Raw genomic sequence first — 21,453 nt, 5'->3', positions numbered from 1 at the left:
GTTATCTATCATCTTGGTGGATTGCGAGATAGGAAGGTTGTCATAATTTTTACGTAAGGTGATCAATCAGTCGGATAGTCTACGCAACGAGTTTTCGCCCGTTGTTTACCCTTCGTCTCGTCCACTTTGCATGATTACCAGGGTTGCTTGCACGTCGCTTAGTACGGCTCATGAGCGCGGAACTGGACCCAAACCACCGCAGCAGTAGCGGCGACGAGTCTGACATTGGTCCCCGACGGCCACCGAGCAGAATGTTAACTTGCTGCAGTACTGTGATGCATTCGAAACCCGTTCAATCTACGCTGAGAGAAACAGTATGTGTATACGCTCATGACGGTGCTACGCAACGTTACATGACAGCTAGAGATCGCAGGCTTCCTGACAGCACCTAAGGCACAGGTTTACGCAGCTCGAACTATATATACCGGCGCCGGCGTCCATGGCTTGACGTGACAGGGACTCTCACACCATTACCCCCTGATGGATTCCAAGGTGTCCCTTTCGCAAGATATATTCGACAGTGCCATCGATCTCTTGCAGGATGACCACCGTGCTTTAGGGACATGTGCTCTCGTGTGTCGCGACTGGGCTCATCGTTCACGCGTCCACCTCTTTTCTCAAGTCGTGATCCCATACTCAGGTTCGTTGCATGACTCTCTTCATTTCCAGCATCTGACGCGGTCATTGCTGACTGTCTTGCAGGTCGGTTGGTTGACTACTCCGCCAAAATACGGGAAGAACCGGAAGGCCCTATGTCGCGCATTGGGGAAGCGGATGACAGAGCCCGGGAGCTGAGATCCTTGCTCGACCGCAACTCAAGGCTCGCAGACTATATTCGAGCTGTAGAGGTTCGCGCGGTCAGAAAGTCGGACGAAGCCGAGATGATTAGATGGACCCCTTCCGTCCTCAGTCATCTTCGTCTCGCACACTTGTCGCACCTGCGCTCGCTCAGACTCGTGAATTTTGCGTTCGCGTCATTCGCAGACATCATTCCGACTATCCAGGCCATGCCGGTTCTCGAGACACTGAAATGCGAGGACGTTCAGTTTCTTCCCTGGTCTTCCTCTCCCCGGGAACCTGTTGATGCGGGTGTGCCATCCGAGCCGAAGGCATCCCCGGTCGCGCGAGTCCTGGACCTCACCGGCACCCTTGCTTCTCGGAATCTCTCACTGAAGACAGTGTCCCTCTCCGTAGCGATCAATTTCGCAGCTGAACTTGAACACCCGGACACCGCCGCTCCAGCTCGTGCCCTGCACAGCGCTCAGGCCTTCATGCATTCAGCCGGTCTCCTCAGCTCCGTCACGTCGCTCGAGGTCTTCGACGCGAGAACCGTCCTTGGCTGGCTCCCTATCATCAAAGCCATAGGACCCCAACTGCACCATGTCGGAGTTGCATTGCATGACGTCTCGGTTGGGGACGAGGAACTTGAATCACTCCATCAGTACAACACCTTCCCCGCTGAAAGTACGTCCTACACGCTCGTTACCGCTGCAGAGATTGACTTGTGTGCTCTCATGATCAGGAGAGACGGTAAACAGCGTCTACGACGCACTCCAGACATGCACTTCCCTCTGCACACTCAGCATCCGTTACGAGGCGGAGGACACTACCTCCGTACGGATGGTGCACATGGGCATGCCCTCGACGCCGGATGAAGGCCCACCCATCTCGTCGTACTTTTTCGACGAGGCCGTTCGTCTATTCTCAGGGGCATACGACTCGGATTCACTGAACGGGACATCGTCCGCCACTGTCGGGCCCTTCCCCGCGCTACAGAAGATTGAGCTCCACTTGATCACGACCGCTCACAGCCTTCGCAACTGTGGACACGCCGCTTGCACTGCGCTCGCAGGCGTACTCACAGGCCCTGACTATCCGGAATTCGCTCGACTCTTCGTCGAGATCGAGGAGCCCGAGATGCTCGGGGTCCTCTGGGGAGATAGGGAGGCGGGTGAGGCTGCGTGCGTGCGGAAGGCTGCAGCGGTTCGGAGTGGGATGTTCCGCGGGTTCGAGCAGGCTGGGATCGCGCTCGACGTCTCGGTCAGGCAGCGTCCGGCGTCCTGAGCCGGGTGTGTTGCCACATACTGTACATCTCGCTTTACGTGTGAATCCTACAGGACGCCATGGACCCGTATGGGAGTGACGACGAGCTGAGAGTGGGATTATGGACCATTAAGAGCGATGTGGCGGACTTGCAGTACGTATCTCCACGGTGTTGGTATTGCATGGCGGATTACGAAGAACGTGTACGAGGAGGCAGGATGCCGTTTCAGCGCACGAATACGCCATGCACGGGAACCGAAACATGCGACTATGTCGGTATATGGAATTCCGCAAGGTGACGGGTTGTAGAGTCTAGTACTTCACGTCGGGGACAGTACATCCCAGAAATTCAGAACGAGAGGTGAGCGGGGAACAGGCTTGCTGCAGCACACGAGCCCCTCAAGTGACCAGTGATCGAAGACTCATCCGTCAGCCTCGCTCCGAGTGGCTGAAGGCCCTGCTTGCTGCGGTAAACGGTGCCGCTGAGTTCGCACCACGACACTCATGCACACACAGAGAGATCCATCTGCTCGTTCGTGCTGCGGTAGAGGAGGTGATGGTATATTCCCCTCCGGCACCCCAATAGATCAAATTAGCCTTGCCGTGCGCTGTCTCCACTGTCCAACGATGCACACCGAGACTGAGATACCCCCGGCCCCGCAAATCGACGGCGAGGCGATGCTCGAGATCTTCGTTCACCAATCCGTGAGGTTTCCTAGTCCGCCGATGAATCCCAACTCGGACTCTTCTTCTCCCTTTGGCGACGGAGTACGACTCGCGATGATCGGGAGCAAGGTCCTGGAGGCGGCCTACATGTATCTCCTGTTTAGTCAGCAGCCGCTGCTAAAAGCCGAGGAGATGGAAGTGAGTAGGACACACCTGTTCAAAACTCTCTAGATGGCTGACTAGCGGACGCTTCTGCAGGTCCAGTTCAGCAACCTCCCGGATCTGGTCGAGAGATGGGTTGAGGGCTACAAGTGGAGGGAAAAAGTACGCCACACAGCTGACGTGGATATGCACGACCCGAAGGTGCGCGCAGTATTTTTCGCATCGTCGTCGCGTTGTGCCTCATCGCTGCACAGGAGACTCGCTATATCATGGATGCGTATGTCGGCGCCGTATTCCTTGGAAGAGGCTTTGAGGCTGTCATGAGATGGGTGCAAGGACTTGTGGATGCGGAGCCGATACCAAACGGAGGAGCGTTGACCGGGTGATCATCATCGTACTGTGATCGCGAACCGGGTCAGAAGAGGAACGCTCTCGCAGTGAACATGAATCTGGTAACAAGTATCTCCAGCACAGAGAAGTGAGATGAAGTCAACTCAATTCAAAAAATTCAACCAGAACGAGGTTTATATGTATGCAACGTACCATTCATCATGAATTGCGGGTGGCACGTTCGCTGTTTCCGTCCGACGGGTCAGATACAGCTGATTGCGCAGTTGGTGCTGGGTTCTGTGGTCAACGATATAAGACTGTCTTGTTCTTCGCGCCTGCTCAAAACAGCTGGAGGGTTCGTGTTACCGTCGAGAAAATATACGGAGAATACGGTGGTGAGATTCGACGAATTCCTGGCGGCATCCGGGCCGGGTTCCGGTACCGGGCGCTTTTGGGTTGCCAGGATTTCGGCGCTCGCTCGTCGATGCCGCCTTGTGACTTGTCTCCTCTCTTCTGCACCCTCTCTCGTTCTACGACTCCGTGTCATGATTGTAATGGTTTTCTTGAAAAACAAAAAAAATTGCCACGCGCTATACCTTCGGTCTCACCTACGGCATCCAGCTCTGGGCCTATCCGTTTCTCCGACATCCGTCCCAGCTGGCGACTTCAATTTTGGCGACCGTTTCTTGGCAAATTTTCGCATGCATACTGGGAATCGACTCGAGCTTGTATGGGGAGGAATATATTGATGCAAGGGGTGACTCAGATGAGTCGTCCTAGAACAACCTGCCAGGTCCCACGTACGTCCCTCTACGACTCTGAAACGTAGCATCTAACTCGAGGTCAACACAGTTGTAATGCGTCCGTTTTGCCACTGGCATGCAAGCATATCCTCTCGACCTTGTCAGTACAATGTCGAGGCCATCCTTCTGAGGCCGCGTCTCCTCCCTGTCGATCAGCCCCATGCACGTTCCACGCTCGTTGATCGTCTAGAACCCGCCGAAGATACTAGACTACGAGGTCAGTTGATCAAGTTATTAGACGGCGCTGGACAAGATTAGCATTAAATTGCCTGATACGCCCACACACGCCATCCTGGGCCGCGTACATCTTCCTATGCTCTTCCCGATCGCGGATGCCGTAGCCAGCGCGAGAATACGCCCACAATCACCCGCTCGAACGTGTGCTTTAACCCTGCGTGTAGCAGGCTGAGGTACGAATTGAGTACTCACCATGCGGTAGCCAACTTCGGTATCCTGTTGGCAGATACCCTCACACAGTACAGTACCTTGGGCGGTGTGGCACACCGCGCACAGTGAAGCGACTTCCTGGGCTAGGCCAAACTACAAGGCCTGACATGATGCGTCTGTACAGTCCATCCGTATATTCATACAGTGATTAGCATGTATTGATGGATCCAGATTCTAGGCCATGTGTTCGACACTCCGGGGACACACAGCCGAACGATTACACTGCACCGCCGCGGACCAAGGCTGTCACAAATCGAGTACAGAGTGAGCGAACGTCTTCGTCGTGCGGTCGTACGGCTGCGAAATCATCAGCTATCGAGGTACCAGCTTAAACTTGCGGAGATCAGAAGCACCGTAGCATGCACAATGTCGCTCATACCACCCTCTTCCCCACTCAAATCCTGGAACGCAGTGAGATGTCCACACCTAGAACAATAGACGTCGTGCGGTCCCTTCTTCGAGTTCCTACCCGCCTTCAACGAGGCAACGATCCACTCGCGCGAATGGATGCCTCGCTCGAGCGCGGTGAAAACCCTGTCCCAGAAGTCACTGCAGTCAGTCGTCCGTCATCATCCAGCAAGAAAAGCGGGGGTATTCACCAGTCGATGAACTCAGTCTCTTTCCCGCAACGGGGACATGGATAGGGCGGGGCGGTTGCGTAGAATCCAAGGAAGTCGAGCTCGTGGAACTCGGACTCGGACTCTAGCCCGAGGAGCTTGGCTAGTCGCTGCTCTTCGTCCGCGTCGACGAACCAGGCGTATGTGTAGGCATCGACGACGTCTGAAGCTGGAACCGGAACAGGTACGAATGGCGTGGGCCTTGAGGAAGACGTCTGAGCGGGTGGGAAACAGGACAAACGAGGTGAGTCTGCTTTCACTATGACGAGATTAACGGCCGAGGACGTACGTTCACGGCCTTGATGTCGGCGGCTCTGGCAGAGTGCACGACTAGGAGCAGGAACATGGAAGCACGACGCAAGATCCTCATGGTGCGAATCATGTGGCATCACCTGTCTTCGCATCTCACCGCCATGTTATAGGGCTCCTGAGAACGAGAGCACGCGCGTTCCAATGCTCCGTGAAAATGTGCAGATGTAAAGTAGGTCTTTCATCTAAATCAAATTTGAATACGCACCTCACATCTAGGGGAGAAGCGCACAGCGCCAACCCAGTCCTCAGTATTCAATGCTAAGCTCGCGATTGAAATAGAGGTGCCTCTGAACTGTCGTAAAACACCCGCGCCGGTGAGATTAGGCCAAAAGTGACGGCAACGTGCTATTCATCGTATATCGCTCGATATTGAATTCGAGCGAGCTCTCAGCATACCAGTCAAATTCAACCCGGGCGAGGCGCTTCATGCTCGTACATGCCACCGCTGGACATTGAAATGGTGACATACTACTGAATAGATGAACGAGCCGTGGCATGCACCGCCGCGCGCCCGCATACCCGCTTTAGCCCGCAAACGGGATTTGTGACCGCTCATCGTTCATGGGTGAACCATTCATGGGCAGGAGGCGTACCAAGCAACGTCCGTGCTGTTGAGTTGCTATTCTGGTGTGCGAACGCGGTGAGGTCCCCTGCGTCGGTGAGCTGACAGTGAGTGTCCTCAGATCTTGGGGTTCGAGCAGGCTTACGAAGGGACAGGTATAAAAGAACGTCCATACTGTACCTAACCTCTCAGATCCCTCGACATACCGCACTCGCCGCCTTCAAGCTTTACTCACCACACTACCGTACCATCATGAAGCCCACCGCTCTGTTCACTCTCATCCTGTTTGGCGTCCTCGCCTCCGGTGTCGGGGTACGCAGTAATCATTCGAGCGGCGAGCCATGCTACTGATTTGTGCTCGGACCTTCCACCGACAGGCCAAGGATGTGCACCAGACCGTCTGCAACCCTCCCGAAGTCGAGTGCCGCGCCGCGGAGCCCACGGCCGCCGTTGAGGTACGTCGATCCGCAGGCTGTTCTGTACTCGTACACAACCACTTGCTGACCTCGAGTTTTCCCGCGCCCTTGATTGCGCAGGCACGCAAGGAGAACTTTTGGGCCGGCAACTGGGTGATCAAACGGAACAACGCGCCGGACTTCCTCAAGGTATGTATTGGCGAGCTGAGTCTTCTCCAAGGTAGCGGAGAGACTGATACAGCACGCTTGATGCTACCCCGTAGGGCCGTGCTCCGGTTTACTAGGAGGATGCCGTAGCGAGGATTACCAAAATGACTGTACTAACACTTGAAGCGACGAGCAAACGAGAGCTTATGGGTAATATGCTCGAGGGAGGGTGACTGTTGTATACATGCCATCGATCAGCCAAGGTGCACATAGCGGACAGTTTCCATATCGATGGACACCAGTTCTGCCTTCATGCTTCATGCTTCATGCTCGACGAAGTGACAAGCAACACGGCCACACGGCCTATGTATTCGATCTCGAGATAGCGACACTTATGACACCTGTGAATCCGGCGATACTGGAGAAAGTGTCGAGGGTAAAGTACAAGGTTAAAGAAAAAGAGGAAGGGTAGATGTTCCGCGTGCTTGAGTACAGGATTCAGAACTCTCTGGACGATGGGATGGATGCTCGGCGATAGCAAGCATGGATAGCCTGAGGAATAGCGATGATGTGGAGAAGAAAACATAGTATGCGACTCGGAAACAAGGAAGATTGCGAACGTGCGACAAAACAAACCCATATAAGAATACCCAATACAGAAAAACGACAGATCATCCTTCAGTTCTTCGGCCTCGTTCGAGCCTGGGGAGTCACCGTAGAGTACTTGGAACGCGACTCCAGCGGCGCCTTCAAAGTCTCATTCCTGCGCCTCGGAAGAGGCGCACTCGGTCCGGCACTCGATGGCCCTGCTCCTGCCGGCCCCTCCGACTCCGCTCGCGGGAAGGCTATGAGATTCTGAGATGAAGCCTTCGGAGCCGTGGCTACAGACTTCTTGACACTAAACGACTCGACGCGAGGCTCAAGGAACGTCTTCCTCGTTGCCGAGGACGAGAAGGCAGCCTGAGGCCGCAGCTTGCCTTGCGAGGGAAGCGAACGCGCCTTGGTGCTCGTCGAAGACGACGACGACGGGTGGGAGAACACAGAACCTCGGTTTAAAGTCCGGGAGCTGGACAGAATGTTGCGCGACTTCGGGGGAGAGGACGTCTTGGCAGGATCACCGTGACCGCTGCGAGATAGTGATGGCCTCCTACCAAGCGTCGTGGAAGTAGAGGCTGAGCCCGAGGAAGAAGCAGCAGCGACGAGAGCTGAACGGTCCGGCCTGGAGAAGACCGGCGGGCGTGCAGAAGATGATACAGTGTGACCACGAGGGGGAACAAGTTGGCTTCTTGTCGGGCGCGGAAGCCGCGATGACGACTTGTGAGGGGAGGGGGAAACTTGCTTGTTAGAGGATTGTGGTACTGTTGAGACGGCTTTGGGACTCTCCGGGCCGCGCGGCTTCGGGGTGCGGAGCTCTGCGTGCAAAGTCACATCACTCTCATCATCTGAGTCGTCCGAGTGATCTTCCCGCTCAAGACCAAATAAAACAGTACGAGGCCTCTGTGCGTAGACGTGGGCCTTGGGAACGCTTGGGAGAGGAGTCCGCGCCAGATCACGTTCGAGGTCTGGTGGGAGCGGAGTCGTCGGTCGGTCGAAGATCATGCAGTCGTCCTCCCTCGACAGGTCGGATACATTGGCCGTCCCAGGTGGAACGGCAGCACTTTGAGAGGTGATGTTGCTCCTGGTAAAGACGGTCGACGACCGGAGAGAGGAGCGGGAGCGTCTTGATGTGAGACGAGACGCGCGCAGGCGAGCCGGGCTCGGCGTGTGGTTAGCCTTTCTCTGTGCCGCACGCTGGGCATGCTACGTGGAAGAGGGACATCGTTCAGTGACAAAAGTAGCCACCCAAAAACGAGTATCACACTTACCCTAGCAAGTTCTTCTCGACCCGCCGGGGTGTCCCATGACTGGCCATCGAGGGGGGAGAACTCGGCTTTCACAGAGGCTACCGACTCCCTCAAGATCCTCATTTCCTCCTGCCCAACGACTTCCGTTTAAATATGTGCATGTCTGCCAGTATGAATGTTACTCACCGGATGATTCTTCAAGGCTTCCTGCTCCTCGAACTCCTGCTCCATCTCCAGCAGCTTCTGCCGTATCATGCGGGCCTCGGCGCGTTCGCTGTAGGAAGGCGCAGACCGCTTTGGAGGCCGAACTGTAACGTTTGGAGACCCAATAATGGGTAGATCGCCGTCTGATGTCTTGTGGGCCATGGCTCGTTGAGTTGTAATTCGGAAGGTTAGTGGTTACGGGAGGTACTGGCGTGCCGAACCCTGGTAGATGATGGAACTGGACCACTTCGAGGCCAGTAGGAGCTGTGCGCACCCGTATAAGGTATATAATGACCTTTGTAGAGTGCGAGTTGTGTGCGGGAGCGCACAGGAAGAGAGAGTAGCGGTGGGTGGGTGGTGGTGGCTGAAGAAGTAGTCCCTCAGCGTGACAGGCGCCCTTAATGATGTCTGTGACTGACGCGTGCGTCACGCCGTGACGCAACGTGCTCAACATGATGTTGAGAGTCGACTGGTAAGTCTAACGAAGCTAAGGTCATCGGTAAGTGGACAGCGTTTTAATACGCGAGACTATAGCCCTCAGGTTGTCTGGGGAAAGGTGTTTACCTATCTTCTGAATCCGGACACGTAGGTGCTAACATATATGTCACGTGCACCGAGCTGATCGGCTGTGATTACTCACCAATTGCATCTCCCTGAGAGCCCCAGGACAGGCGGCCAGATACCTGAGTTGAATCTGGAAGTGATACGCACCTGAGGATGCTCCTAGGGTAAGCAGCGAAATATGTGACCTAATTCGCAGAGCTTAAACTTACTTCAGAGCGGCATCGAACTCCTGGCAGTCGACCGACATCATGACACTGTACCTCCTGAGTCACATTCCTACATGCACATCGTATCGACAATCACACAAGACAGACGGCTACTCTGCTGAAAGTTACGACGCGGCCCCATCCAAGTTTCAACTACTTTCATCTTCACGCTTTCGCCTTGGTGAAAATCGACTTAGGGAGCATGAACCCGATCTACGAAATCACACATCATCGCACATCGCGTAGTCAGCCATACACGCAGTCCTATCATTGCGCGCAATACGCACCACATAGTTGGGCATGTCAACCTTCGCACCGTCCCGAAGTCAGCGTATTGTAATCCGTGCCATCCTCTAGAAGCAGAGGCTGGGAAAAATGGAGACTCACCACTTCGTGCATGCGCAGGTCGCCCGCGACGCTGCACAGTATGTACGCGTCGGGCTTGGTCAGCCCATACTCTGCGCCGAGGAACTCGATCATGTGTCGGACAGCTGCGCGCGCCGCTTCGCGGATGTCTGGCGGAGCGGCCGTTCATTGGGTCAGCGGTGGGTCGGCGTAGACTACTCGTAACTCGAGCACCGGGACTGGAACAGCGGAGACAACGATCCACGTTCCACGTTCCCATGGTCCATACACAGCACGTACCCGAGTCGACGCCCGTGGTGGTGTAGAACTCTTCGCCGGACGGGTGCGCGTTGCGCGAGGTGAAGTGCGGCGTTTTGACGTACGGCTTGTCCTTGATGACCGTGAGGCGCACTGTGACCTTCATCGGGGTCTCGATTGCCGTACCTGCAAGTCGACACGCATTAGCTTTCGGAATAGAGAACAGAGAACACCTTTGGGGAACGGGACGACAGCGTACCGCAGACCTCTAGATGAAGACGACGCAGCGGTCGACGTCGACCAGCAGTAATCAGCAGTCAGCAGTCAGAACGCAATGTCGAGTTGAGTACGCCGAAAGCAGACGTACCCCCATCTCCCTGCGCGGCGTGGCCATCCTACACATACAAACGCATCCAGTCAGTCAGCAAGGTTCATCAACCGGGACATTCCAGATTCTCAGAGACTCGGAGCCCCGCTCACCCCGATAGAGAACAGCGCGCCCTCGACCTCCACAGGTAGATACAGCGTCGATCCCTTCGTCAAATGCTTCGTGTCGACATTCCCGCCCGTCGCATACGGCGGAATAGTCGAATGCGCGCCCTCCTTGCCTGGGGCGACACCCATCTCCCCCGCAAACGGCCTCAGCGGGATCCTAATCCCCCTTTCCTCGTCGAACCACGCGTATCCTTCCTCCCCCTCCTCTCCACTATGTAGAAGGCTCCAGATCTTCAGCGCAGGGGCAGGGTACTCGTCCGCGAGGAGGCCAAACCCGGGAATGAGTGCGCTCCAGCCCCACTCTGCTACCTGCACGTCGAGCACGTCGACGCGGAGGGTGTCCCCGGGGCGTGCGCTCGCGACGTGCACGGGGCCGTTCACTTGGTCGAGGGAGGAGATGGTGAGCGTGGCGAGCGTGCTGGGCGTGGAGGAGGGCGTGATTTGGCCGTTGGAGGCGTCGAGGCAGTCGAAGGAGATCGTGTCGCCGGAGGATACGTGCAGGACGGGCGGGATGCTGAGGGAGATAGGAGGAGCTGGTGAGTGCCTGCGGGAGGAGGTAGAGGGAAAGGGAAGGCATACCTGTTATCCCAGGCGAGGTGGCACTGGGAGCGCTTGACGGAGTGGATGGACATGATCGACGGTGTTGAGTAGCCTTGCGGTCGGAGGGGAGCTCGGTCGTCTTGCTCGTACGTAGCGGAGAGGGAAGAGGGGACGATCGATCGTTGGCGAACTCGAGATGCTTGCGATAGCGGGCGTGCGAACGTACCATGCGAGAAGCAAGAGGGAGGCGTAGATCATGGGACAGTCTTTCTTGACAATTATAAGCAGTGCGAATTCCCGCGCCTCGATAGCGGCATGGATGATATGCCCGGGGCACATCGTGCAAGTGATCGATAGTGGCTGGAAGGAGGTATGGGTGTTACCGTTGTGCGGTTTACCCGAAGGAGATAAGGTGGGTCAGGCGGGGTCGAGGTGTACAGCGTAGAATACTTGCAGTCCCCTGCTCGAGCGGCGATAAGCGAATACTGTACTGCAGCGCCGAAAGTGTCCGAAAGTGCCTCGATCATAAAAAGTCATGACCGCAACAAACAGCGACCTAGGTCACCTACAACCCCAGCCAAGCCTCTGTGAACTCAAACATCGCATGACAACGTAGGTTTTGAGAGAAACAGTGCTCGGAGCCGTGCTGGAAGGAGGTATGTTGACAAGAATCGACAGTGGCGATAAGGAAGAGACCACATGAGACAGCAGGAAAATAAGACCGATATGGTACCAGCAGCAGCCAGCAAGGGGAGAGGATGTTGCAAAGGAGGCGAACAAGAGTGGGCGTCCGGGTCCGGTGGTGGCTATGTACGGACAGGGAGACAGGTCGGATATGGCGATTGCGACTCACAGCTCGCGAAGCAACGACAGATGGCAAGAAAATGTATGGGTGGAGGATGGGATCGGCCAGTAATTCGGTGATGGTCGGAATTGTCTATGAGTATGAGACCGATTCGAGGAGAAGGGATGTCCGGAGGTCATCTTGAAGGGGAATGTCATGCATCTAATGCACCATTGAATGCACTGGGGTAGGAACGGATGTCGGTAGGTATCTCTGTCGGGCCCTGGGCAACTTGGCAGCGTTGTGCAAGTGTATCAACGGAGAGCCTTGCGCAATGCTACTGAGTGCATTATTCATGGCTCTCGCGGGATTGTAAAGGCTATACAACTTACCGGAGTGTACAAATCATTGCATCCCGGATGCGCGGGTCAACGTACGGTTCCAGAGTGTAGAACGGGCTCCATTTTACCCAGCGGGAGGTCGTCCATGCGGCGCCTCTGGATGACAGAACACCGCAATAACAGCATCGCATCTCGTACGCTGCGCGGAGAGGCTTGAAGGAGATTGTCGAGGTTACTCCCTGGGTTACTCCATAGAGCACAGTTGAAGTCGCCTCGAGCGTGACGTCGCATTCTTGACTGTCGACTAGCAAGCGGTTCCAGACCGTTATTTCATCTTCAGCCCTAAAACAACCCGTCCGCCAATGCTATTCCAATGGCACACATCCTGGTTCGACTGTGTTTCGGAAGTCGGCTGTCGAGACTCGGGACTGGGACTCGTCCGAGTGCGCAGAGCCGTGAGGAGCAGCGTACGTGTATGATGCCCAGATAATAATAAAAATGCAAAGCAGGTCAGTGCCGTCCAAGGCCCGAATATGGTTTGAAAAGTTCAGTGAAACTTTGCGGCGGTGTGAGGACAGGATAGAAAACAAATTGCAGTCAACGACGGGTCGCGGTTAGCGCGAGGCGCCCAATTGATGTGAGCGCCTGTCTGGTCGCATAGGGGACGTGTTGTGCTCCTGGTGGCCGCGTTCTTGCCCTCCTCCACGATCCGCCCTCCTGCCGCGTGTCTTCATGCATGCCCCGCCTTGCTTTCTATCATACTGCCATTTGCACTTGCAATAACCTCAAGATCACGCCGATAACGAGAGACTCATGAGCGTACCCGAAGTCATTGAACGCGGTCACGGTGAGTACCTCAATAGTTTTCATGGACGTGCCGGTGGATCGAATCGAGGATGAGGTGCATGCGTAGAGGTTGACGAATAGGCCAATGTGCTGGGGCGTCGTCGATGGAACTGGGAGGCATGGTCATTGCGATGAACGCACTACCGGTATCCTTGCATCGCGAGTGCGGGTCGATGTGTCGGAAAGGAGACTGGGAGCAACGGTCAGCGGTAGAAGTGCTACAGAATATCCCCTCCACTCTCGTTCTATGTCAGGAGCTGCTCTGCACGCTGTCTGAGGTCTATACAGATTCGCTCTCTGAAGGACGAGAAGGCGTATGCAGGGGCGCGTCAGACAGAGTCTGATATGGAGCGAGACCTGTCCTTGACAGGCAGACTGAGAGGTTTAGACCTCGCTGCTCTCGTTCACATCGCTGGATGGACTGCCCTTCACATGATCTGGCGTTGCTCATGGCGAGGGAGGTTAACCTGCGCTGGTGAAGACCGTAACATCGTAACGCGGGTGGCCTGCCCTTTCTTGCGGTCGGGGAGGAATATCGGGCAGCGTCTGTGAGCGATATCTCCCCATCCCACCCCATGTCGGATGTGCCGTTGAACTGACGGTGCGCTATGCCCTTGGGCAGGTGCGCATATCTCGCGTTGTCTACACGAGTTAACGATAGTCCTCCCTGATTCCCTCCCCGTAGTCATCCTGCCCCTGAGGCAGGCCCAAAGCTTCGCGTCGGGTATCGTCGCAGTAGTTCACAGCGACGGAGGGACTGCTCTTCACATCGTTTAGTTCTGTCATTCGCGTTGCGATGTTACTGGCGAAGGCCGTTCAGCCTTTGGTCACAACATCGCAACGAGAGTGGCACGCGCGCATCATAAGAGCAGAGCACGCCTCGGAATGAGACATCGCATCGCCTTGGAGGCCGTATCACAGGCGTGACTCCCGCAACCATTACTTGTGGTCGAACAGACTGGCCGCCGCGTCCGAGTGCAAGTCCGTCGACGTGATGAGGTCTCCAGATTCCGGGCAGCCCATCCGGCGCGTGCGGAGCAACGTTGACATGCGATTGAGTACCTCCTCTGCATGGCATGGGCTCCCGGGGCAGACCGTAACAGGTTATCGCGGCGACGGAAACCCGTTCTCCGACCAGACAGGTGCGAGGAGTATTGGACTGCATCCGTGAGCGATGGAGCTGTCACAAATCTCTCCCGTCACCCGATGTCATATGTTGCCCTGTACTCGCCGTTGAAATTCTGCACACAGGGCACACTCTGCGCTTTCGCAGCTGCCCCCTCTATCCCTTGCGAGGCCCAAGTGCCCTCGCATAAGGATCGACTATCTGAGGAGGACACGCTCCCGATATCGCACATGTGCCTTCGAGCTCTTTCGCTGTCTCATCCTTGATCTACCGCTATTCCTGTCGAGCTCAAAACTGACGATGCCCTCTCCTTCAGACCCGTCCGAAAACTGGGACGAAGACTTTGAGTTCAACGGCAATCCAGCCACCTCTCGCAGCGACAACAAACCCTCTCCCTCCAGTCCCCGTCGGTCTAATCCGTCCACCCCTCACTCCAAGGACCGACGCAGCTCGCTCAACAACTGGGCTGAACCTGGCCCGTCCACTCCTTTGCGACAACGACTACAGCAAACTGAAAATTGGGACGACGATTTCCAAGATACCGAGTCTCCCCGCCCCTCAGCTCGCAGGGGCTCCTTCGCCCAAGCTCAGAACGGCGGTGCACGCGTGAATGGAGGATCCTCGTCGCCCGTGGAGAACTGGGACGATGAGTTCGAGGACGGGACGACGCGCAATGGCTCGTCCCCGAGGAAACGGACACCCAGGAAACGGCCATCCTGGCCTTCGTCGGACGAGGAGGACGAATTTGGGTTTGCGGACAGGGAGGATGACCGGACGGTGACGACGCGATCGCGAGGTGTGCCCTTCAATCTCCCTACCGATATTCCGCCCCCCGTTCCACCTCTTCCGTCCCCCTTCCCTCGTTCGCCCACTGCATCTGTCTTCTCCGTTCCCGTTTCCTCGACGACCGGGCGTGACTCGGTCGCGGGATACTCTTACTCGTCCACTGCGCACCTCGCGCTGCGCCCGACCGTTTCAGGCAGCTCGGCGGCGGTAGCGGCGCGTCTTGCGCTACTTCCCCCGAGTCCGCCCATACATCGCGAGCGCCGCCGGCTGCGGAAGAAGTCGCGCCCTCCTCCGAACTTTGAAGAGGGCATCTTCGAGCTCGACGACCGTGCTGAGCTAGCAGAGCAAGCGCGGCCGGTGACCCCCGAGAAGAAGACACGCGACGTGCCCGCCACCTCCCTCGACGACCCGCCTGCGGACGTTGGCAACACGTCGACTACCAAGACGCCGCTTCTTTCACGGATTGGCTCCGTCGGGAAGAAATGGAGCGCGGGACGGAAGAAACGGGCGAGCACAGGCCCGTCCGAGGTTGCACTCCAAGAGCGCGACGAGGCTTCGCGTGAACGTCAGCGACACCAGGACAGCGACCGCTCGCGACCGACGAGCTTTGCAGCTTCAAGTTCGCCCGGTCACAGCGGAGCGAAGTCGTGGTTTTTTCGCGGTGGTGGCGGCGGTCAGGGCCCCGGGTCGCCGCCGAGTCGCGAAGCGCCCCTGAAGCACGAGAAGAGCGTCGAGCGCCTCCTGCACCTCATGGGAGTCGAGCGCGGGCGGGAGCGGGAGCCCGAGTCGCCAAGGAGTGTCAAGTCGAAGAGCCTGCATACGCGCGACGGCACGGGCAGCTCGGCGTTGCCTGAAGACCTCGAGGAGGCCGTCGATGGGAACGGGCTCCCGGCATCTGCGCTGTTGTTTGGCGGGGGTACTCCGAGGCGACCGACGTCGATGCAGGTGTCGATCTCGAACGGCTCGTCGGGGTCGAGCTGGAGCAACCGTCCACCGGTCCCGCGACATGTGTCGTACAATGATTCGCATTCACGACCTCGGAGGCCCGCCACCCCCAGCAGCCGCGCTAGTTCGAAGCAGCGCTCCGCGTCCGCGAGCGTCGAAGACGTCCACCGGGCGAAGAAGTCCTCCACGGCGACGCGCGAGACCTGCGACGACCACTCGAGCGATGCACATAGCTCCCAGCCACCCGAGAAGCCCCCGCTCGAAGACCAGAAGGGCAGTCGACGGTTCATGGGCGGAATCCGGCGCATCAGTCTGGTCGGGAGCAAGCACAAACGCACCAAGAGCATCACCGCGGAGGACAAGGAGAAGGAGAAGCGGCCGAAGCGGCCTGGGACGGCATCTTCAGCGCACGAGACAGACGCCTCCCACTCGCACGACCAGAGCACACCGCGCCCGCCGTCGCGCGTCGTTCGCAGCTCGCACGACATCCCGCTGCTCCCGCCGATCGAGCTTCAGCCTCCGTCTCCACCGCGGAACAAGGGGCCGCGCAACAAGCCTCTCGTGCTGGACAGCGCGAACCTTGCGACGCCGACGAGGAGCTCGGTGGACCGCACTCTGGAGACGTCGCGGTCGCATCCGACGCTGCACTCCAAGTCCTCGACCCAGACGACCACGACTTCGACGGAGACTGCCCTCGCGACCATCCCGTCGCCCTTACCGTCTCCGACTCGACCACGGGGCTCTACTTCCCCTGTGCAGACCGCGTCTCTTGGTCGGACGGCGCAGCCGCCGAAGGAGCGCGAGGGTCCGAGCAGTTTACGGCGCAATTCGCTAGGAGACTTGAAGATTCCGGCGCGGATAAGCCAGGCGCAGGTCTCGTTGCGGAGGGATCTCACGATGGTGCGAGATTTTGCGACGAGCGTTGAGCGTGAGTTTCCTTGCCATTCTTGCATCGTCTTCTACTGACCATCATCTAGAGCTCAAGCAGCTCCAGCTCACATACACGACGCTCGTTGTACAAGTGCGAGCACTCATCAATGATCCGCAGGAGTCCCAGTCGCGCCCTGTGTCGCCCACGTTCATCCACTTCCCGAAGCCGCCCTCGCGGTCACGCGCAAATACGAACCCCACGACGAAGAACGCTCCTACCCAGAGCCAGCTCAACACAGCATTCCTGAGCATCGAGGCCAAGTACCGGCTCTCGTGGGAGTGTGCGGAGTTGCTCATCGACCTCGCGGGTGGCGGAGGGAACCAGCCCACGTCGCCACCTCCTTCCAGCCAATCTGCGCCTGTCGTGCCGACGACCGCTGTGGACAGTCGGAAGAATCGCGAGCGCGCTATCACGCTCGCGGGTGACGAACCGAAGCCGGTGGTCGCCTCTGCCCCTGGTCCCACCTCTCCACCGCTCGCAAGTCCACCGCCCTCGCAGTGGCGAGCGTCGACTGGACGGCACGATCTCAGCCAGCGGCAACTCTTGCTGCTGCGAGAGATGCTCAACAACCCGGACCCGTCCGCGACGATGTCGCTCGAGCCTAACATCCCCGAAGAGGAGATCAACCGCAACTGGCGATGGGGCGACGCGATGAACAGCACTGTGACACTCCCTAGCGAGGAGTCGGAGTCCATGAACGGCACGATGGTGTCCCCGACGAAGAAGCAGAACACCGCACGCCGCGGGATGCGGCACATCCGCGAGATGCTCAGGCGACTGAAGAAGAACCCGGGCCAGATCGTCGTCGCCCAGTCAACCTCGTCGGTGTCGGCGAGCACAGACTCGTCGCTCAATCTCCCACGTGAGTCCCGCCCACAATCTGTCATGTCGTCGCGGCGTCGTGCGAAGACAAGCACGGGTCCAGAGTCGATCGCGTCGAGGCACCATCCGAACTCGCCGTACGGTACGACGCCTGGTCTGTCGCACAAATCGTCCCCGCGCCGGCCGTCTCTGGCGTCCATCTTCCGTCTCGGGCAGAAGTCTTCATCAAAGACTACGAACGCGTCTGTTGACGATTTCAGCTCGAACACGACGGGGTTGCCGAGCAGCGGCTCCGGACATGCGAGCGGTACGAGTACGAGTCTCGGTGATGATGAGGAGGACTGGGACCGCATCGAGTCCACTTCTGACCTCGACCACGCCGCTCGTGCGTTGGGCTTCACGTCTGACGGCACCGCAACCGTGCGCGGGAAGAAGGGCAAGTCACCGTACCTCTTCCAATCTCGTACCTCCGATGCGGAGACGGCTCGTCGACCGCCCGACGCATCCTTGTCATCCCTCTTCGCCCCTAGCGAGTCTCCCAAGAAACCTGCCTCAGCGATACCTCCTTCCATCCTCGAGAACTATACCCGCTCCATCAAGCTTTCCGACGTCCGCGAAGCCGACACCGGTGACGAGGGCGGCCCGTCGCAGTCACACAATTCGAGTGGGCAGTCGACGCGGGCTCCGTCGCGCAACAAGAAGCGACAGTCTGCGCCGAGCCCGAGTCCTCGACGACCACCGTCTCGGAACAGAAAAAATCCGACTGGCTCAGTACGCTCTGCGCCGCCGCAGCCGTGGGGGAACCCCAGCCCGGAGCTGAGCTCGGGTGCGCTGCCGTTGCCGGACTTGAAGCTCGCGATGGCCCCGGAGAACATCAAGCCGCTGCTTGAGAACGCGCGCGAGGTGCACGCTAGGTGCACGGACTGTATCGCCGAGTTGGAGGCTCTGTTAGGGAGCGGGGCCAGCGTAGCTGCTTAGGCGGCATTTCGTTGGCTCTTCCGTCGGTGCTTGGACTTTGCTAGTTCTGAGTTGTGAGAAGCTCGTCGTTCGTTGTGAGTTCCCTGTTTTCCGTTGTTGTGTCGCTCGTTCGTTCATCAAGTTGGTTTTGCTACGCTACTTTACGCTGTTGACGTTGCTGTCGTCGTTCGCATTCTGCAGTCACCCGCATTCCTGCATACGCTATCACGCCCCCGAGTTTGTCATGTCTTGTCATGTACTTAATGCCATCTATTACGCGTACTACTTACCGCAATGCCATTTCACGTCTAAAGCCTTCACTGTCGTCCACCAAGTTAGAACGGGACTGTGTAAAACGTTGCCGTCGGCGGCAAGCGTCGCGCAAGGCTTGGCGTCCGGTCGGGACGGATCATATGTGCATGCGTCGACTCGACTGCTCCGTCTTCGCTCTCGACCACGGGGACCCACTCCGAGGCGGCGAGGCCCACTCGGATATCGGTGCCAAGTACGCAGCCTCTGAAGCCCTCAAAGTTCGAGAGGCATTGCCATGGACGGTAAGTGCGGTGAATTTGCACCTGGGCGTGAACAACGACAAGAATCTAGGCACCGTTCGTGTGGGCCCGGGTCCATTTGCTCATGACTGTTGTCTGCGGGTTATACTGGCCGAATTTGAGTTCTGTGCGAACCCAGGAGGATTGGCGTATTCAACGGTTCCCAACCACATGATGATGACCGGAGGTGTGGCAGTGAGCCTGCCCAGGTACGCCCCGTGGACCGTCATACTATTGGCGGACTTGTCGTGATGTCTTGCAAGCGACATTGTAGATCGCAACAAGTCAACGCGTGGACTCTGTCTCGTCTATGGACTCGCTCTGGAGGCACTCTCTTGGCGTAGAAACTAGGCTCGGAGTGCACTCCCCACCTGAGACCGCACGCCGAACCGACGTCAATAACATCAGGCGGCGGAATCGCGCCTGGTATAAAAGCGTATCCGTCCCGCCTCAACTATCCCCAGTCTCCTGACTCGTCATACCACACCCACTTCCTATCCGTTCGTCCCCACCGACATACCCAACAACATGCTCGCCCTCGTCCCTCTCCTCCTCTCGCTGGCACTCACCGCCGCTGCCGTCCCCGCAGTCAAGCGCCAGGGCAGCGACTACCCCTGGTGCAACGCGCTCCGTGCGACCTGCGAGAAGCAGATAACCCGTCCCGACCTTGAGGACTTCTTCTCGCACGACGCGTGTCTCTTCGGCTCTGCGTGCCCGCCCGACTTCCTTGGGCCTCCGGACGGCCCTCTCCCGGAGCGGCGTAACGTGCAGCTGTTCATCCGCGCGGTCGACGCGGACCTGGCTCCCGGCCGCGAGCCTCCGCACAGCGAGGACTTGCGTGTGCCGACTGCGGTGAGTTGACTTCGATTGGTGCCAGAGCGCGTTTTGCTGACTGCTCGGTGTCGACAGATCCTACAGAAGATCTCGACGGACGGCAAGACGGTTACAAAGCAGAACTTTATTGACGGCTTCTACCAGTAAGTAGCCCTTTCTCAGGCTCAGGCTTGGCCGCAGGGAAACTTGGCCTAATGCTGACGCACGACGATCGCAGCGCCCTCGACGCGTCCAGCGGCCCTTGGCCCACCAACGTCGACATCGTGAAGGGATACTGGGCCGACATTGTTGACTGGTGCGTACCCATGTTCGCTCCTGCACTCATTCGATCCGCTGACATGCCACCACGCTCACAGGACTGCCGTCTGCAGCGGGGGCATCCCGTTCAAGAACTTCGCAGATTACTTCGTATACAGCTCGTATGTCAAGAGCGAGGGCAACTGCTAAGTTGTTGCGTCCTTCGCGTCTGCGCTGACGGCGACAGGCGTCGTTCACTCCGCTGAATGACAAGCTCACTTCTGACTTTCACGAACTTTTCGGACTTATGGACTTGGACTTCACGATGTCACGAAACTAATATACATACCACTAATCATACCACCCATGCGTAGCATACGAGCGCGTCGCAGCCCTATGCTGTTGTCTGTACGGAGGATTTCAATGGACTTCTTACCGGATCCCCGATCGTGGTACTAGGATTATTCTCATTAATGAAGAAACGAGCGACACGCGGAGCTTCGTGAGCCTTGTATTGGCCGAAGTCGTGACATCCCAGTTAGTCGCGATGACGGAACGTAGTTCCAAGGATTTTGCCCCGCCGCAATGAAGGTCTAAACCTGCACGTCCGCGGGTGAAGTCAACTCTACATGCCGCCCGAGGCCTGCGCATTCACCCTGACCAAGGTTGGCCACGTCCCTCCGGCACCGGTTAGAAGTCAACCATCGCGAGCCTGTATAGAAAACGTCCTCTAGCTTCAAACAGCCTGACAAACGCACAGCGAGATCTACCTTCAGCCGCTGCGATGAACATACCTCGAGAGGCTTAGCCTCTATGTCAGCGGTACGACTCATAATCGGTCTGCGAGTCGACGCGAACGTCAGCTCGCAAGACGTGACGAAGATAGGGAGCTTCAGAATGCACCCCAGGATGAGGGTCTCGCTGAATGCCTGCCACCCGTCAGGACAGTTAGACCACCTGCAGACAACGCATATGTACTAGAGAACGAGTCAAAACGCATAGAAAGAGCGTACCTTATGGCGGGCAGTGGGCACCAGTACCACGCATCGGATTTGGTCCGGTCAGCTCGAACTTGCTGCGACTCGTAAGTCGAGACAGGCATTGAAGGACCCGCCCGCAGGAAAGCCCTACGCATCCTTATCCACTAGGTTCAGGTTCCTTCGTCGACGGCCTCGGACTGCAACCGAATGTAAGGAATCGAAGAGTCACGAGCGAGAGCAGGCGACTCTGGCGCGAGCGACGTACCACAGGTGCAGCGGAGGCGATCGCAAGGGCCGTGGGATCATGCAATGTGACGACGTCTTCGAGCACGCATAGTTCGACTCTCGCCTT

At 57.6% G+C, this 21,453-nt stretch overlaps 8 protein-coding genes across 8 annotated transcripts; 5 read left to right on the top strand and 3 right to left on the bottom strand.

Annotated features, from left to right (window-relative positions):
• The first annotated feature begins 465 nt into the window (after nucleotides 1-465).
• L226DRAFT_617259 (uncharacterized protein) lies at nucleotides 466-2,412 on the top strand. The gene is made up of 3 exons (XM_067687007.1): nucleotides 466-640; nucleotides 703-1,464; nucleotides 1,523-2,412. Exons 1-3 carry the CDS (start codon nucleotides 481-483, stop codon nucleotides 2,062-2,064), a joined length of 1,464 nt encoding a protein of 487 aa, XP_067529365.1. The 5' UTR covers nucleotides 466-480; the 3' UTR covers nucleotides 2,065-2,412.
• A 241-nt stretch (nucleotides 2,413-2,653) lies between these two features.
• L226DRAFT_540327 (uncharacterized protein) lies at nucleotides 2,654-3,435 on the top strand. The gene is made up of 3 exons (XM_067681842.1): nucleotides 2,654-2,907; nucleotides 2,968-3,072; nucleotides 3,126-3,435. The coding sequence occupies exons 1-3, from the start codon at nucleotides 2,671-2,673 to the stop codon at nucleotides 3,255-3,257; spliced, it is 474 nt and encodes a 157-aa protein (XP_067529364.1). The 5' UTR covers nucleotides 2,654-2,670; the 3' UTR covers nucleotides 3,258-3,435.
• Nucleotides 3,436-4,888: 1,453 nt separating this feature from the next.
• Nucleotides 4,889-5,211, bottom strand: L226DRAFT_433340 (uncharacterized protein; the record flags this gene model as incomplete). Its single annotated transcript, XM_067674727.1, has 2 exons — nucleotides 4,889-4,985; nucleotides 5,051-5,211. Coding segments are annotated over 2 exons (258 nt in total), but the record flags the coding sequence as incomplete, so codon positions are not given.
• A 788-nt stretch (nucleotides 5,212-5,999) lies between these two features.
• On the top strand, nucleotides 6,000-6,709 carry L226DRAFT_617257 (uncharacterized protein). The gene is made up of 5 exons (XM_067687006.1): nucleotides 6,000-6,038; nucleotides 6,168-6,254; nucleotides 6,320-6,397; nucleotides 6,479-6,547; nucleotides 6,622-6,709. Exons 2-5 carry the CDS (start codon nucleotides 6,195-6,197, stop codon nucleotides 6,640-6,642), a joined length of 228 nt encoding a protein of 75 aa, XP_067529362.1. The 5' UTR covers nucleotides 6,000-6,038; nucleotides 6,168-6,194; the 3' UTR covers nucleotides 6,643-6,709.
• Nucleotides 6,710-6,916: 207 nt separating this feature from the next.
• L226DRAFT_617256 (uncharacterized protein) lies at nucleotides 6,917-8,715 on the bottom strand (the record flags this gene model as incomplete). Its single annotated transcript, XM_067687005.1, has 3 exons — nucleotides 6,917-8,305; nucleotides 8,371-8,478; nucleotides 8,536-8,715. The coding sequence occupies 3 exons, from the start codon at nucleotides 8,713-8,715 to the stop codon at nucleotides 7,184-7,186; spliced, it is 1,410 nt and encodes a 469-aa protein (XP_067529361.1). The 3' UTR covers nucleotides 6,917-7,183.
• Nucleotides 8,716-9,341: 626 nt separating this feature from the next.
• L226DRAFT_313306 (Formamidase) lies at nucleotides 9,342-11,146 on the bottom strand. Its single transcript, XM_067673832.1, has 7 exons — nucleotides 11,001-11,146; nucleotides 10,407-10,935; nucleotides 10,294-10,321; nucleotides 9,969-10,112; nucleotides 9,711-9,838; nucleotides 9,611-9,631; nucleotides 9,342-9,536 (listed from the first exon to the last, which is right to left on the bottom strand). Exons 1-7 carry the CDS (start codon nucleotides 11,051-11,053, stop codon nucleotides 9,489-9,491), a joined length of 951 nt encoding a protein of 316 aa, XP_067529360.1. The 5' UTR covers nucleotides 11,054-11,146; the 3' UTR covers nucleotides 9,342-9,488.
• Nucleotides 11,147-12,788: 1,642 nt separating this feature from the next.
• On the top strand, nucleotides 12,789-18,827 carry L226DRAFT_540322 (uncharacterized protein). Its single transcript, XM_067681841.1, has 3 exons — nucleotides 12,789-12,933; nucleotides 14,375-16,717; nucleotides 16,767-18,827. The coding sequence occupies exons 1-3, from the start codon at nucleotides 12,900-12,902 to the stop codon at nucleotides 18,518-18,520; spliced, it is 4,131 nt and encodes a 1,376-aa protein (XP_067529359.1). The 5' UTR covers nucleotides 12,789-12,899; the 3' UTR covers nucleotides 18,521-18,827.
• Nucleotides 18,828-19,382: 555 nt separating this feature from the next.
• On the top strand, nucleotides 19,383-20,655 carry L226DRAFT_540321 (uncharacterized protein). Its single transcript, XM_067681840.1, has 4 exons — nucleotides 19,383-19,902; nucleotides 19,960-20,027; nucleotides 20,102-20,179; nucleotides 20,241-20,655. The coding sequence occupies exons 1-4, from the start codon at nucleotides 19,579-19,581 to the stop codon at nucleotides 20,329-20,331; spliced, it is 561 nt and encodes a 186-aa protein (XP_067529358.1). The 5' UTR covers nucleotides 19,383-19,578; the 3' UTR covers nucleotides 20,332-20,655.
• Nucleotides 20,656-21,453: the final 798 nt, after the last annotated feature.

This window comes from Lentinus tigrinus (assembly GCF_003813185.1).
Source record: "Lentinus tigrinus ALCF2SS1-7 unplaced genomic scaffold L226scaffold_55, whole genome shotgun sequence".
Lineage (NCBI taxonomy): Eukaryota > Fungi > Basidiomycota > Agaricomycetes > Polyporales > Polyporaceae > Lentinus > Lentinus tigrinus.
This window is presented reverse-complemented; position numbering and strand designations above follow the sequence as displayed.